This window comes from Neofelis nebulosa, chromosome 11 (genome assembly GCF_028018385.1).
Source record: "Neofelis nebulosa isolate mNeoNeb1 chromosome 11, mNeoNeb1.pri, whole genome shotgun sequence".
NCBI classification, from domain to species: domain Eukaryota; kingdom Metazoa; phylum Chordata; class Mammalia; order Carnivora; family Felidae; genus Neofelis; species Neofelis nebulosa.
In genome coordinates this window covers 77,783,627-77,800,748 of record NC_080792.1, presented here as the reverse complement: position 1 = coordinate 77,800,748, position 17,122 = coordinate 77,783,627, and the positions used below count along the sequence as shown (strand labels likewise).

The window sequence follows — 17,122 nt, the reverse complement described above, 5'->3', positions numbered from 1 at the left end:
ACGGAGCCCTTCACACTCCATTAACTCCCAAGAATGAAGATTTATTTCTGAGGCTGTGGGGATACCGTGAATTTAGGAGCCACCTCGAAGCCTAGGAGGCTCCGAGCAGGAAGGAGTCTTTAGCTAACAGCGGAGACCTTTTACCGCGTTCCGAACGACGTACTGTGGAACCCTTTCCCATCCGTGTTATAATCGCTTCAAGGCTTAGGTCTCTCGGGGGAATGAGGTTCTGGAAACTCAGGTTAATACAGGAACGAAATGAAGATGGGGTTCGGGAAGGAGTGGGGTGGAAGGAACAACACGGAAAACGTACACAATAACGGTCAGCTTGGTCCCTTTTCTAAAACTCTTTTTACGAAAATCGAGGCTGAAACTTTCTCAGTGGATGGGGTGAGTTGGGCATTGACGAAGAGTGGAAGCGGGAAGCCCCGGAGGGGAGCGAGAGTCCTCGGAGACGGCACAGAAGCCACCGCCGTCTGGGGCACGCTTCCCAGACACGCCCGTGCCGTCTCCAGGCTGCCTGAGGAGACGGGCTGGAGCCGCACATTTGCTACATTTAGTTTTGCTCCTTAAGTTCTGGAAAAACATGGGGGCCTATTTCGTACTTGCCTGTAGAGAAAGAGACAAGAAACGATCCAGGGGCACCAGGAATATCCAGGACATGGAGAGAATTAGGATTTTGTGATTTTCCCCAGAATGATCCTGAATCGGGGGTGGCGGAGAGTAAGGGACGAGGTAAAAACGAAGCACCATATCGATTTGTGGCCCATGGGAGAATTCTGGGTAACTCTTGCTGGCCCAGAGGAAAAAAGTAATGACCCTGAAACACTGGGGCAGAACCCTTCTCCTCAGGCCCCACCGGCTTTCTCCTGAGTTTTTTCCAGATTACTGGAGACAGGCACTGTTGTGTTGAGTCTGCTGCACAAGTGGTTTGTGCAACCACCCCCCCCCACCCCCCCCGCCGATGAGGAAGGCTCTCAGATGCCTGCGCTGGGCTGGGAGAAGCACTGGACACGACCTGTTTCACCCGGTGCAGACTTTACCCACGGCTACCTCATCCTCCAGGCTGAGCGTGCGCGAGGCCCTGCACCCTGCATCCCAGGGCAGAAAAGGCCCCTGTGAGAACACGCTCCCAGCACTCCCTGGCACAACACGGGACTCTGTCTGTGCTACGGCCACCTCCCTCAATAGACTTTAAACCCCACGAGGACAGGAATTATGTTCTGTTGTATACCCTCCCAGATGCCCGCTGCCTGGCAGAGTGCCGTTCCCTGGATGGCACAAACCGAGTGTGTGCCAGGCCCGAAGGACAAGCTAATCTGTGCTGGAATGACATTTGGACAGCCGGAATAGCAAAAAGACAACCCCGTTCCTAACCGGCTAAAGGGCCTGAATAGACATTTCTCCAAAGAATGCCCAAATGGCCAATAAGCCTATGAAAAGATGCTCAGTAGTAATTAATTAGGCAAATATAAATCAGAGCCATAATGAGATACCACTTCACACCCCTTGAGCGGGCCATCATGAAAAAATAAAATAAAATAACGGGGCACTGGAGAGGACGTGGAGGAACTGGGACCCTCGTGCACGGCTCAGGGGGGATGCAAAATGGTGCAGTCGCTGTGGAAAACGGTTTTGGTTCCTTAAAAAGTTAAACACAGCATTAACGTGATCTAGAAATCCTACTTCTAGGCACATACTCAAAAGAACTGAAAGCAGGGACTCAAACAGATACTTCGCCAGTAGCCAAAAGGTGGAAATAACCCAAATGCCCATCAATAGATGGAAGGATAAACAGAAAAATAGTGTCTAACCACAGACGGGAATAATATTCAGCCTTAAAAAGGATTCGGACACGGGGGCACCTGGGTGGCTCAGTTGGTTGAGCATCTGACTCTTGATTTCAGCTCAGGTCATCATCTCACTGTTCGTGGGTTCGAGCCCTGATGTTGGAATCTGAGGTGACATCGCAGAGCCTGCTCAGGATTCCCTCTCTCTCTGGCCCTCCCTGCTCGCGTGCCTGCTCTCTTAAAATAAATGACCTTAAAAAAAAATTTTTTTTTTTTTTTGCTACAGTATGGACGAACCTCGTCAACATTTTAAGTGAAATAAACCAGACACAAAAGGACAAAGAGTGTATGATTCCACTTGTAGGAGGGACCTGGGATAGGCAGAGTCATAGAGACAGGACGTAGAATGGAGGGTACCAGGGCCTGGGGAGAGAGGGCATGAGTGTTTAATGGGCACAGACTTTCTGTTTGGGATGAAGGAAAAGCTCCAGAAATGGATGGTTATGTTTGCACATCATGGATGTACATTGAATTGCATGCTTAAAATGGTGCATTTTATGTTATGCACATTTTGTGCCACACACACACACGCACGCACGCACGCACACACCTAAATGAGCCTTAAAATCGAAGGGGGTCTTTCGATTCATGCTGGCAGCTAAAAAAAAAAAAAAAAAATTTCAAAGGCGATGTAATTCTCTAAAACCACACTTACCACATGGCCTGGACAGACACGGGCTTGAAGACGTGCATCCGTCCCGCTGTGCTGACGCTGAACCCACTGAGAAAGACAAACAGAAAAGAATGGAACTGTGGTGAGATACTGGAACCTGTACCCTGTACCCACGGCGAGACGGCAGCTCGTACGGACACCCTGAGGACAAGTGCGTCTTGTGCTTCCTGATAAGGGACTGCCAGCCCACTGCATCCAATGAGGGCAAAAGTAGGAACAAAGAAGAAGAAAAAGAAAAACAAGATGAACGTTTGCTTCCAACCCAGCTACGTGAGGTCTGTCAAAAACACAAACCCTGGCAAGGGCAACGATGCCATCTGATGCCACCTCGTTCACGTTCCTGCCACCATCCCAGCAGCCCACCGCGGCTACTTCCCGCCCCACATGTGCCGTCCGTTACTTTTGCAATTGCATGGGAAATATCTTCACGGAAGGCAAAATGTTAAGAAGGAAAAAAAGTAGAACCATAATCCTACCTTTTCCCCCACCCCCCCCAAAAAGTCACATTTTACTTTTCTCCCCGAATGCTAACTATGAGGCAAGGTAACTTTTACCGTTGGAATCCCAGTGGAGGGATAAACTTCTACTCCGCTCCTTTCCACTCACGGCAGAACCCGCGTATTTCCCTTGGAAGCAAATGTATGTGGGACCCGGATGGCTCTTCGTCTCTTGTTTACCTGCCCAGGCCAAATGGAAGGGTTCCTCCTCTGCAGCCCCCCAGAGAGGCACCTGAAATGCTGCTCCGCCTGCCAGCTGTCTGTCTGTCTTTCCCGGCACCCCCACAGACCACGGGTTCCTGCTGTGTCCTTTCCAACTATGAACTTACAGAGACCAGCTCCACCTGGAGGGCACGTACTGAGTATTCATCTAACACATCAAGGTAAACGTATGAATATCAGCTGCCTGCTGCTCTTGAACTTCACACGCAGCGGACCTCCTGTAAATACCCTTCCGTTGCTACTTTGTGACCCAAATGCCCTTATGCAACGCCAAAACGTCCCCTTCCTTGTGTGGCTCACTAAGGGGCATGCTGTTTCTCCCCATGTAATGAGCACATCACACATGTGACCCTGTGGATGATTACCCAACAACGCCCAAAGTAGCTTGGTGTTTCAAAGTCCACAGTGGAAGAATTAAAGAGATCTCCTTACCCATCTCCGTCGAGGTGGATTTTCGTGTCGCTCCACAGCCGGAGAACCATCCCGATGGTACAGCTTTTACTACTCGGGAGGAAAGAGCAGATGCCTTGGAGTTAGGATCCACCTGCCCAAGCATGGTCTTCCCTCTCTGTCTTCACCCCGCCTGGCCAGCTGGCAGGGGGAAACCACCACCTGACCTGGGTCTGGCTACCGTATGTGTATCTGGGAGAAGCTCTCGGGCCGTCCGCGTACGGACCGCTTGCCACTGGATTCTAGAAGACGGGGCCTGGGACGGGCCCTCACCAGAGGGGGTCACCAGTGACCTCTACTTGGAGATGGTCACAGGGGACTCTGACCAAACACCAGGTCTCAGCTGTGGCTCTCAGGGAGACAGAGAGCAAGCAGTTGACCTCACGCCCATGCTGCCGCAGGGGTGAGGCCGCCAATGGCTGGCACACTCCTGGCACAAGGCCACACGCACTCCAGGGGACACAGGCGAGTGGTGGCAGCCAGCCGGGCCTCCTGTCCGAGGGTGGCGGGGGTGGGGAGGGTGCCAACACCATTACTAGAGCTCATTTCCGGGCCTCTGTTTCTGTACCTTTGTACAGCTGCGCTTTAAAACCTAGCTTAATCTGCTTTTGTTTTGCTCACCCTACCAGTGAAATGACACTTAATGACTTTGGAGACAGGCGCCACTGAAAAACACAGAGGGAAAGAAAGAGCTTTATCAGAGGGTCCCCTTGGATTATTATGAAAATTCTTCAGGCGTTTACAAAAGAGTCTGCTCGTGACAGACCGCCGTTGCTGCCAAGGCCAACTCCGACGACCTCCAGGGATCTAGAATGCTCGCCTCTGCCTCCACTTAGTCACCGCCTGGGAGTGACATGATGCTCATGTGACTGCAGACGGGGAGCTCTGAGCTCCCTGAGACCCCTCTTCCCTGGAGCACTGGGGACCGTGTGGGCCCCTTTTCCACCCTTTACTTCTCTGTCTTCGGGGAAGGCAGTTTCCAGCCCTTCGTGTCAAATTAGACTAAGCCTTTTGTGTTAGGCAAATTCTCAGGCCCCAGACCTGCACTCCTACCCGTACTTGATCGGCTAATTATATTTCCTTTGTAGAGCTGCAAAATACAATTTACGCCCAGTCCCGGATAGCCCAGGAGCTACTTGGCTGTATTGGTGCAGACTGGTCCCTCGCAGTCCCAAACCGATATGCGGAAAGCCCAGGGTAGAGGGGGCCCTGGGAATACGTGGCCAGGCCTGGAGTCGAAGCAAGGGCAGCATCTAAGCTGGCCTCTCCAAATCACAGAGACGGCGAAGAGCCTAGTGAGTGCTGTGTGCGCGGGGCCAGGTCCATGGAGCACTTGCACTCAGGCTCTTGCCCTACAGTCAAGAGCACGAGCAGGGACCATGACATGACTGTAAAAACTCTGCAAATTCCTTAACATGCCCCGATCTGCTATTCTGTGAGTTCCCAGTCTTACAGGGACGGACAGTCAAATTTCTATAGCAAAGGAGGGCCTGTGCACTTGCATACACGGTAAGTGGGGTCTTAGAGGAAGAATGACCTTGAAGGATAGAGTAGGCGGGGGCAGCTGCCCGAGAAGGCAGTGTCAAGTCCCCGGGGCCCGGCATAGCAGGAATAGAGGAGCCAGCTGGGCCAGTGCGGGAGGAACTCAAGGGAACCGTGGAAGTCCTTCACGAACTGCGCGAGACCAACAAGGGCAGCATGGCCGGGCGCCCCCACGGCACTCCAAGTGCCCCGGGTCCCAGACAAAACATCGTGCATGACGGAACCTGCGGGTGGCCGCTCCGCTCTCCCGAGGGGGCACATGGATGGCTCTGAAAGAGCACTCGGGAGCTGGCAGGGCCGGTCACTACCACGTGTTCTCCCCTCTAACACTGCACCCGCACCAACCCCCCGGGAACCCCCTGCAGGTGCCCCTTGTGGGCAACACCCATCTCTCGCTCTTTTTTTGTTTTTTTAAAACAATAAGGAAGCATAATCTCAAGTCAGGGATTTAAAAAAAAAAACAGGCGTATCATGCTTTCGGCAGGGCCAAAAGCTCTGGTAAGGACCAGGGCTTTGCTTTCAAGCCAGGATCGAGTAAAAGTGCCTGGTGCTCTGTCAGCGTGGAAGCCGCAGAAAAACGCCCAGTTTCCAGGCCCCGCCTCCACACACCTGGGCGTGCGCGGGGCGGCTGCTCAGGCCCGACCACAGGAAGGCCCACTTGGTGCCCGTCCCCCTCTGAACGCCTGCTCACCCTCTGCAGCCACCCAACCCACCTCCCCGGCTGCGAGGCCCCCGCACCGGCCTCGGGCAGGCCTGTCTACTCCAGCCGCCAAGGATGACGTGGAAGGGCGTGTGTACGTGTCCAATGCTACGGTCACGGCCTCCAGGCTGCGTGGTCGGAGAGCAGAGGCCAGGGCTCTCTCACTGATGTGGCTCCGGCACCCGGCAGGGCGTTGTGCACACGCCAAGTGCTAACAAATACAGATGCGGTTGAGTCTATGAACGAACTCACCAACAACAGGGTGTGGAGGAGGGCTGCGGCCTATCGAAGTGTGGGGTCTACACTGCAGGTCTGCAGCAAAAGTCCCAATTCTGAGGCCCTGCTCCCGCCAGGAGGATGGCCTTGGGGTAACCACGCCAACCTCATGAGCTGGATTCCTCACTTGTAAAACATGAATCGGGGCGACCTACCCCACGGGGCAGTTTAACGGTTCGAGGAGACGCTGAGGACGTGTTGTGGCAACTGCACTGTGCTCCCCCACGGAAGCAACAGAGCTGGCTGGCAGGAGGGGCAGACCTGGCAACTCCAGAGGTCTGGGCAGGGATGAGGGGCACATTCCACAGGGAGGCAGGTTCCGGCTCAGGGCCAGAGAGCGTTACTGGAATGGATGACACGTGGTGAGGGAAGCCCCGGAAGGAACTCGGAAAGGCGGGCATTATCATCGCTGGAGGAGTAAATGTAACTGCAACACCGGGGCGCCTGGGGGGCTCAGTCGGTTAAGTGCCCGACTTCGGCTCAGGTCACGATCTCACAGGTTGTGAGTTCGAGCCCCATGTCGGGCTCTGCACTGACAGCTCAGAGCCTGGAGCCTGCTTTGGATGCTGTGTCTCCCTCTCTCTCTGCCTGTCTCCCCATCTCTCTCTCTCTCTCTCTCTCTCTCTCTCTCTCTCAAATAAAGAATGATAACCACAATACCATTGGACACGAAACGTCTCTTTGATTCACCACCTTGCCAACAATGGCCCACAACACAGAGCACAGCCTGCTTCCGAGAGCACCTGTCTGGGGCTCAGAAGTACCGGGCCGTCTGGTCTTCAAGGGGGCTCTTCCCAGCTCAGCTCCTAAGACCCGTCAGGCTACACCTGCTTCCAGATCCAGACTTCCCAACCAGCCCAAGGCCACAGACGCCAGCTCACACTTCTCTCCCAAAGTGTGCCACACAGAACTTTCTCCTAGTGCTATCACGTACCGGGAAGAAGGTCATAGAAGAAAACGCCCTCCGTCTCCATTCGTGTACTTGTTAACAAGCGACAGGGTCCTGGTCACTCTAACGGCAGCTCTCTCAGGGAACAAGATGTGACCGCACAGCTGCCACACCGTTCACTGCTTCTGTGGCTTCTCCCTTCCTCCCATCGAATCTGCCTTCAACGCGCTTCAAACGCGCCCCTGCTTCGCCCCGACCCCTGAACCGGCCCTGCTGCCCGCCTGCCCTTGAAGACCTGGTTCGCCATCAGAGGCCGCGGAAGGCCTCTGGCTTGCCCCCTCCGACCCCACCCCTCTCCTGTGTTTCCACAGCCCCCCCCACCCGAAGCATCGCTCTGTCACTGAGCCCACCACCCTGCTTTCTGGTTATGGCTCCTTCCTCGCTAAGCTTCTCGACTCTCTGGGGTGGGGAACTGTGTACGGCTGTTTCTTCACGCATCTGGCCCATTGCCTCATACACAGGAGAACGCACGCACTTTCCTTGGTGGGTGAGAAGATTGAAAATGAATAGCGGGAACCCATCTTAGTCCAGTTCTCACAAATCCAGGTTCTACAACGATCTCACACACACTCATTTATCCTAGATGCGAGAAGAGCCGTTGACACTCATCGCACACGCATAACAGGGTCTCTGATGATACGACTAACCTGGCCTCCGGGTATTGGGAGACTCCAAACCTCTCTACAAGCTTCTGACCAAGGACCCGTCACAAGGACTTGGGATTCCACTTGGGATAGTGATACAGGGTGAGGTGCTCGATATGATGCCTTTCACTCCCGCACTTCAACATGGGACCCTCTGGAGGGCACCCTCCCTGCCTCACTGGGCTGGCTCCTGCTTGTCCCTGGGTGCTCACCACAGCTGCCACCTCCTTCAGGAAGCCTTCCTGGCTAAGGTGCTCTCTCCTACAGTACCCGGATAGTAGCCGGTGGTAAACCTCTAAGCCCAGTGTAATGTTCCTTAGACCCAGAGCTGAGAGCGGAGGCTGGATCTAGCACAGTGCCCGGCACACACGAGCTGAATGGTGTGGTCTACGGTTCCATGTGCCTGCTCACCCCCACCGCCCACTGCCCATCACACACCCCACCATCATCTCCATGGATACAGGACCACGGACGCATTTCTCCAGCAGCAGCCCTTGTCCCCCCACCGCAGGAGGGAAGCAGCACCCACCAGACTCACCTCTCCTTACTGGAAAAGTCGACTCCCAGCAAGATGCTCTCCTCCGTGTCCTGGCGCCCGCTGCTGTCTACCACCACCATGTACCGGACCCGCTCCGCCCAGGCGCTCTCCAAGCGCACGGCCTAGACAGGCAAAGACGCTCTCACTGGCCTGCCTTTCCGGATGGTGGCCCCTTCCGTCACCAAATCAACACCAAGGACTTTTGTGTTCTACCTTTCCCCCTGTGAGTTCAGGAATCAAGATGAGATTCTTAATCCTCACGTCTTGTTCATACCCATGCACGAGGGACAGTGCTTGGCTCGGAGGAAATCCCTCAAAGTCGCTCAAATGGGTGAACAGATAAAGTCCAGAGGCTGAAAATCTCAACCCAGCACAGACTGACCCCGAAGGTACAACCTTTCGCTGGACGGTGTGGGTGATGGTGAGCAAACCTGGCTTGGGCTTTTGCGAAATATGGGGGGAAGAATTTGCTGCAACACAGAAATGCCCCGCCTCCCACTGCTCGTGAGTAATTCCCTACCAAATCGCACGATTAAAAATTAAAACTTGCCACTCTCGTCTCTTCTTACCAGCTTGATCCGATCTTCACAACGCAGGAGGTTGATCATTATTTGCAGATGTTGGGGCAGGTCACCTGTTGGACCAACAAAGAAAGTTGTAAAAGGTCGCCCGTCCACCTTCTAGGCAGAAACCTGCAAGACGCTGATGATGTTAAGGGCCTGGGAGAAGACGGAGAAGTCAAAATCCCTCCACCTACACCACACGGAACCGTCCCAAAGACTAAGAGGCTCAATTTCTCTTACTCCATTCCTGAATGTTGCTCGATGAGGGTGGGGAGATCTAGCTGACTGCCATGTTTTTAGAAGTTGCTTTTATATTCTAAAATGCTTGCAATACGGGCTTTTTAAATACAAGATGTAAAAAGATACAGACAAGCCTAGAGGGGAAATGTTATCAAGTTCAGGGGCGACTGGGTGGCTCAGTCGGTTAAGCGTCTGACTTTGGCTCAGGTTATGATCTCAGGGTTCGTGGGTTTGAGCCCCGACTTGGGCTCAGCACCGACAGTGCAGAGTCTGCTTGGGATTCTCTCTCCCTTTCTCTCTGCCCCTCCCCTACTCTTGAAATAAAGAGAGAAAGAGAAAGAAAGAAAGATGTTAGCAAGTTCAAACAAACGTTCCCGTGCAGGATGAGGGAGCAGGAACTACAGACAGGGCTGGGGCAGGGGATTTGCTAAGAGTTGGTGTGAAAGAGAAATGTCTGGAGGTCATTTTTCCTGTTTAATACTCTCCTGCGTTTTCCATAAGACAGAGACTCCTTCTACAACCTGGAGAGGAAGCAAGTCAGGTGACTACAGACAGCAGGTACTTGTGGGGTGTCCAGAAAGACAACGTGAATTGACAACGAGCACCGTCACTGTCTCTTCTCTTGCTAAAAGTTCTGTCCTCGACAGCTGTTCCCAGCCCTTCTTCCCTGGTGCCCACACTGGCATCCCCCCAACCTATGAGATGCTCAAGGAGGAGCACGAGGTGGCTGCCCGCGGGGCGCCCCAGAGCTAGGCCCCCGTGACGACCACAATGATCAACATCCACAGCAAGACCTCCGTGCCCGACCACACCGTCTGGTCCCTGTGCCGACTGGCTTTTGTGTCATTCTCCTACTCCCTGAAGTCTGGGGACCAGAGGATGGCAGGTGAGTGAGTGGGGGGCCCAGGCCTTCGTCTCCACTGCCAAGTGCTTGCACATCCGGGCTCTGGTCTTGGGCCTCCTTCTGATCATTACACTCAATGTTGTTTTCGCCCCCTGGCTCAGTGATGATCACCCAGGCGATTTCAGTGATCATTATTAAAGGTTATGGAGGCTACTAGCGGCTGCCTGTGGCCTGAGGCTGGCACCCGTTTTCGCAGCAGTTTGTATACGCATCACTCACTCTACAACTGAATCCAATAAAGCATTATTACTTTATAAAGGCAGTGATCCAGAGCTTCCAGCTTCTCCGAGCAGCCCAGGGCCCAGGTGGTGCCTCCGGGCTGGAGTGGAGGGAGCGAAGACCCTCAGAGCCGGGGAGTCTCCACAGAGTCTCCACAGACACAGAGGATCAACACAGCTGAAAACAAGCCGTGTGTTCCAGGCACAGGGCCCCTAACTGAGGTTCATAATCAGTGAGTAGTAAGTGGGACGCTGACACAGCTCTCTCCCCAGCTGGTACATTTCTGTTAATGTTTCTTTCTGAAGGAAAGGCTCATCTGCAAAGATGCTGATCTACCAGAAAGGACGAGTAACTCACAGATCTGTATTAATTCTGATTTGTGCAACATCCTGAGAAACAGAGTTACCTTTAAAAAGAAATTAACCTGTAGGTCACAACCAGAGTCCGAGAAGGATCAATACACTGGATTTGTTTCTTTTTTTTTTTTAATTTTTTTTTTAACGTTTTATTTTATTTTTGAGAGAGAGAGACAGAGACAGAGCATGAGCATGAGCAGGGGAGGAGCAGACAGAGAAGGAGACACAGAATCTGAAGCAGGCTCCAGGCTCCGAGCTGTCAGCACAGAGCCCGACGCGGGGCTCGAACTCACAAACGGTGAGATCGTGACCTGAGCCGAAGCCGGATGCTCAACAAACTGAGCCACCCAAGCACCCCCACTGGATTCGTTTCTTTGGCAGAAGCATGTTTCACATTGTAGGGCAGGTTGAAACATATGATGTCCGAATCGTACTTCCTTCCTCAGGGAGGACTCAGGTCGTTAGAAGCTTGCCCCCTTCGTCTGCTCTCCCTGTTACAGGACTGCACTGTGTCAAACACCCCACACAGGCACTGCTTTCCGTAAGGGTTGACTGGCAGGTGACAGGTCACATTACAAGAGGACAACGTGCTCCCCATCCCCCTCCGTCTACAACAGCACCCCTGCCTGGTGTGGCCCCCGCGCCCCAATGGCACGCAACCACCTCAGCTGGTTCTGGGCTCGCCTGCACCCCAGCACCACCCGCTCTGAGTCACAGCACACAGAGGAAAGCAAAAACAAGCCTCTTTGTCTGACGTGTGCCTAAATGAAAGGGGCATTTTCCACATAGATAGGCTCCTTTCAGCGGGACCTGCCTGTGGAGATGTGGACTTGCTGACCGACAGAACTCCCAGCCATGGTCTGCCTTCCACACACTGTCTCTATACGCTGAAGTGTTCACTCAGCACTTGCAAAAAGATCAGAGAACATAAGCCTCAAGTATAGGCCCCTCGCAAGTGCCTCAGACTGGGGACCGGCTGACACGACCGGAATGACCTTTGCACGGGCAAAATGAACCATCATTTGTACTCCGCTCTGCGTGATTGCTGATGGGATTGTGGGTCTTCCAGGGCACTTGACAGTAATTCTAGAAAAACAGGAATCAACGTCAAGTCCAGTCTGTGCCTGCCCCAGGGTCGTTTACTGAGACAGTCATGGTCCCTCTGCCTTCCTGAGCACATCGGTCATTCCAGACCTCGGGGGCGAAGAGCCACCAAGCCTGTGGCTTTCTTTCTACTCTCCTGTACGCTCCAGAGATGCAGGAACCAGCCGGACTTGGGGTTTTTATGTGGCTTTGCACCTCCTTCCCCAAGCTTGCACACAGTACGGAAACACTGTTTGAATTAGAGGATGGAGACATTTTATATGAAGAGTGACAAAGCGGGAGCATTCGCTCTGTTGTAGGTGTTAAGGCACGAACAATGGTTAAATTCCCGACAGGGCAGAACCGTGAGCAGGTTCAAGAAAGAGGGTTCTGTTTGCAGGGTGACTGTCCTTGCTACCGCAGTCGTGACAATCACAGCTACCAGACACAGAGCACCCACAGGGAGGGAAGTATGTTACACGCATACATTTCACATTCCATCCTGTGTGAGTTACCGGTATTTGAGGCCCGTTGTAAAGATCAGGCAACTGAGGGTCAGGAGTCGACCGTGACTGCTCAGTAAGTTGTACAACTGGGATCAGAAGCCAGGTCTATCTGGCTCCAAGACACGTATTCTTGCCCCAAACCATACTGCCTCCTTGTGCAGGACGACTATTTTCTGAGCTTGAAACAGACTCAAATCTTGATTCCGCATATCCGTACGGGGAAAGTACTGACTGGGCCTTGCTGTTTCTGTCAACCGTAAGACACGAAATTCGAACTGAAGTGCTTGGATCCAAAATGAGGCTGCAGGACTCGAGGTTGGAGACAAAAGGATCACAGAGACAAGAAAACTGGCTGCAGCTGGCTGGCTGCTTTCGAGGCCTTTGCCGTCCGAGAAGCGCCCAAAGAGGCCGTGGACCCGTTACAAAGATTCACTTGTACGCGGAGGTTTCTGATTCCTCTTTTAAACCGCCTTCGGTTTCAGAGTTAAGTCACCTAAGAAAACCGGTCTTATTGCCATATAAGCGTTTCTTTTTCGTATGCTGTTGCACCTAAATGAATACTGGGTTTGATCCCCACTTTATCACTTCCTGTCTACTTTCAAAAACCAAATCCACTGTTCAGTAATAAAGTCTTCTCACCCCCCAGTGCCTTCCAAAGACTCATAAAGAAATCCTCCAAATGAAAGCTTTCCAAATGCTCAGGGAAATGACCAGAGTCCTCCAAGTAGGTACACAGCATCCCAAGGCGGTTATTTCCAAGGGGACAACATCTGGCTATCACACGCACTGGTGCCCTTGTTAAAAAGTCCTACTGCAACTTGAAATCTGCAGTTAACTGATAAACTGGGAGTGGGAAATCTTTGCATCCAGATGGAACGCTGACGACTGCCCTACTGCTTCCGTAGAAATGCACGGTCAAAGGGTCACTGGCTCCCAGAGCCACCTGGAAAACACGCCTGGCCTGCCCGCTCAAGAAAAGAGCTTCTCCCATGCAGCAGGTGTCATAAGCCTGCGTTCCGCTATTTCTCTGGCCTTGAAAGCCAGCCAAGGGCTCACCACCGTGATGGAAGGTTCCTCCATTGCACAGAAAGTAAGTTCCAATGTAAGAACCTCAATTTACCTGCATGCTTGTGGGGATGCTGAAGACTTCGCTGGCTTTGAGGGCTGTTTCCCTGTTGTAAGAAGAGGGCCGCTCCTTTCACCATGAAAAAGCTCTCACTTAAGCTGGGAAGAATAAAAGCAGAGCACAGTCAGGCTAGAGTTCAGAGAGGAAAATGGGCAAAGACATGCAGCGGAGGAAAAGCTGTCGTGTGGACGAACGGCGTGTACGATGCACAGGGGACAAAACCACTTTTATGACCATTTCACACGGCGCTCTTTCCAACCTTGGCTACAAGCCTGCTGCTGAGAGTCTATGTGATGAAATCATGCTTCTGCTAAAAGGCCCAAGGTTCTTTGGGCTCTTGCACGGCGGAGCGCCCCCTTTCTGCAGGATATGGCGAACCAGCTCCCCGTAACACAAAATCTTCTAAAAACAGAGACCAACTCTCTGATTGAGAGGGGGCGGTTCCCTCTGTGAATTTTTCCCGGTCTTGCTGTGCAATCTTTGTGACTCCCTGACTTAAGGCAACTTCACTGGTCTTGGTGCCCTCCCTTGACTGAATATAAAGAAGAGGAAATTATACTTTCACCATTTGTTTGCAAGTGGGTGGCTAGTGACCTGTGATTTAACTTAGTCAAGGTGACTGTGTCCCTACTGCTGTAGAAAACCTCCAATTCACACCATGAATCTCTCAGCAGTGAATCCTTGGTCTTTGCTATTTTAACCAGCACTAACACTTACATTCAACATACAACTCAAAAAGTTACAATTTGAATTTTTAAAATTTCATCTTTGCGATTTGGCGGCTATCAGAAAAAAACCTTTAGACTGTATGAACTACTAGTTACTACCAATTGTTAAAAAATACCATTAATGTAAGGGCGCCTGGGTGGCACAGTCGGTTAAGCCTCCGACTTCAGCCAGGTCACAATCTCGCAGTCCGTGAGTTCGAGCCCCGCGTCAGGCTCTGGGCCGATGGCTCGGAGCCTGGAGCCTGTTTCCGATTCTGTGTCTCCCTCTCTCTCTGCCCCTCCCCCGTTCATGCTCTGTCTCTCTCTGTCCCCAAAATAAATTAAAAAGTTAAAAAAAAAATACCATTAATGCTAAAAATTACCCATAAAATACACCAAAATTATTAACTGTTTTTTTTTTGTGGGGAGGGGGGTGGAGGGTGGATCACCTACGATTACCTTCTTTTTATTTCTTAGTATCCTCTGAATTTTCTGTACTGAGCAAATATTAATGTTTTTGAATGATTATTTTTTATTTGATTTTCAGAGTAATAGAAGACACGTACCACACATTACAATGGAAAAGCACTTTATTTCTATTAATTTTGTGAAAGATCACATTTCAGTTTAGGGAACTGTAAAAATCATTAATTCTCTCTTGAGCAACAATTAACATATAAATGACTTAAAAGGAAACTCTAAGAAAAAGCAGCACTGTGTGTGTGTGTGTGTGTGTGTGTGTGTGTGTGTGTCTTAACAGAAAGCTGATCGATTCCTGACAGAAATCTAGGAACGTTTTCCTAAACAGGAAAAAAACACAACAAGATCACCTTCACCCCAGATGTCTCATGGAAGTAGTTAAATGTTCTAAACCCTGGAATAAAAAATTCGACTAGGTCTAATATACTAGGTGCTAAGAAAACTCACCACATGGAACTCAGCGGCTCCTGGAATCAGGAAGACAGTGATCTTCCATAATATGAAGTCCACAATAAAATCTGTGACTTTTGCTGGTTGAATTCTCACGCTAAAAATAGCGACTGCTCAAATACCAAGTGATAAGGCTGAGTGGGGCCGTGGAGTAACTGACAACCGGTTTTGCAGATTTCATAATACCGTTCCTTTACATCCGAGTAACTTCTCTCCACTTACTGTCCTCAAGAGTGTTGCCAAGCTACCCTTTCCACTCTATCAGCTGTATATCTGTGCTGCCAGTTTCAAGAGCTGGGGAGCCCAGGATTATAAACACTGAAAGAAGGGGATGCCTGGCTGACTCAGTAGGTAGAGCACGGGACTCTTGATCTCGGGGTTGTAAGTTCAAACCCCAGGTTAGGCAAAGATATTATTATTATTTTTTTAATTAAAAAATTTTTTTTAAACGTTTATTTATTTTTGAGACAGAGGGAGACAGCGTGTGAACAGGGGAGGGGCAGAGAGAGAGGGAGACACAGAATCTGAAACAGGCTTCAGGCTCTGAGCTGTAAGCACAGAGCCCGACACGGGGCTCGAACTTACAGACCGTGAGATCATGACCTGAGCCGAAGTCGGACGCTTAACAGACCGAGCCACCCAGGCACCCCTAGGCAAAGAGATTATTTAAAAATAAAATCTTAAAAAAGAAAAATACTGAAAGAAACGAGGAGCATCCTTTCCTTAGTTCAGTCTCACCAAGGGAGGCAAAAAGCTCTTCAGTGCCTATCTGGCCAATTTCAAACCCAAGCTCTTACTTCGGCTGGTTGTGGAATGGCCCAATACTCCCCTACTCCTAAAACTTGTCACCCTCTCCTTCTTGAAAATTTTCCAACCTTATTTTCAGAACTATTCAGACAGACCTGTTTCAACACAGATCACTTACTACTTATTCTCATCAAAACTTGAAAGGGCTGCCCACAAAACTTACAAAACAACCATCGGTTCACGGAAGGAGCCAGGGAAAATCTTCACAAAGCAAAGCAACATCAACCATTTTTTGTTCATCAATTTAAAAAAAAAAAAAAAAAAAGGAAAAGAAAAAAAATATCCATACTGACCAGAAGCCTTAACACTCTGGAAACAGCCAGCCATTAACAGTGACCTTTGCCTTGGAAATCATGGGCAAAAATTCCCCTGGGATTCCCTTACATTTCCTTTGGGGCGAAAAAAAAGGGAACAATGCAAAAGAACAGGCTGGTTTTATCCTGTGATTGTGATTGCTTACAAGGCCGGTGGTTCTTCAGTGTACCTGGGACAGATAAAGAATCAGCCTCCCATCTCCGAATGAAGTCAGGGGCCTGTGTGGATGGGGGCCCTTGGAACACTGCCTCCATCCTCAGGGCAATCAGGAGCAGGCATTTACCGTAAAGAGCAAGATTTAAAGTGGCGGGGAAGTCCACAAAACACATTATCTATCCCAGGCCTGTGAGACGGCTGGGGAGACAGTAGACAGAGGCGGCAGGAGGGTAACCGCAGAAGATGACTTCTGGGGCCGAGAGGCTGTGGAGCATGGGCAGTCACAGGATTTATGGAAACAAAATGCAGATATTCTCTGCGACTCTGTTTCCTGTCTTTTGCTCTGAGCTCACTCCAGGCCCTGAGCCTCACGTGCCCTCTGGGTGGCTGATGAGAACACTATTTCTCACTGCCAGGGCTATGTCGGGTTCTCTGTGCCAGGCTTCTAATACCCAGAAGTGATTTGTGAGCCTAAAGGCACAGCACTGGGGGTGTCCTTTAAGAAACTCATTTTGGAGGGGGACCTGGGTGGCTCTGGGTTCTAGCTCAGGTCATGATTTCCCAGTTCGTGAGTTCGAGCCCCACATCGGGCTGTGCACTGACAGTGCAGAGCCTGCTTGGGATTCTGTCTCCCTCTCTCTGCCCCTCCCTCGCTTGCTCTCTCTTTCTCAAAAATAAATAATAATAATAAAAAAAAACCTTAAAAAACAAGGAAAAAAAAGAAATTCATTTTAGAGGGGCGCCTGGGTGGCTCAGTCGGTTGAGTGTCTGACTTCAGCTCGGGTCATGATCTCACAGCTTGTGAGTTTGAGCCCCACATCTGGCTCGCTGCTGTCGGCACAGGGTCCGCTTCCGATCCTCTGTCCCCC

At 51.2% G+C, this 17,122-nt stretch overlaps 1 protein-coding gene across 8 annotated transcripts in view; it reads right to left on the bottom strand.

The window, feature by feature from the left end:
- SSH1 (slingshot protein phosphatase 1) overlaps positions 1 to 17,122 on the bottom strand; it is a 60,136-nt gene that overhangs the window by 17,131 nt on the left and 25,883 nt on the right. For 4 of the 8 annotated variants that reach the window (XM_058691052.1, XM_058691048.1, XM_058691051.1 and 1 more), the window contains 5 exons: positions 13,333 to 13,436; positions 8,911 to 8,975; positions 8,342 to 8,463; positions 3,675 to 3,743; positions 2,506 to 2,571 (listed from right to left, as the gene is read on the bottom strand). In XM_058691052.1, coding sequence (XP_058547035.1) covers positions 2,506 to 2,571; positions 3,675 to 3,743; positions 8,342 to 8,463; positions 8,911 to 8,975; positions 13,333 to 13,436 — 426 coding nt within the window. Of the gene's footprint in view, positions 1 to 2,505; positions 2,572 to 3,077; positions 3,175 to 3,674; positions 3,744 to 8,341; positions 8,464 to 8,891; positions 8,976 to 13,332; positions 13,437 to 14,972; positions 15,383 to 17,122 lie in introns of those variants that run through there. The other 4 variants (XM_058691050.1, XM_058691053.1, XM_058691054.1 and 1 more) reach the window with 4 other exon arrangements.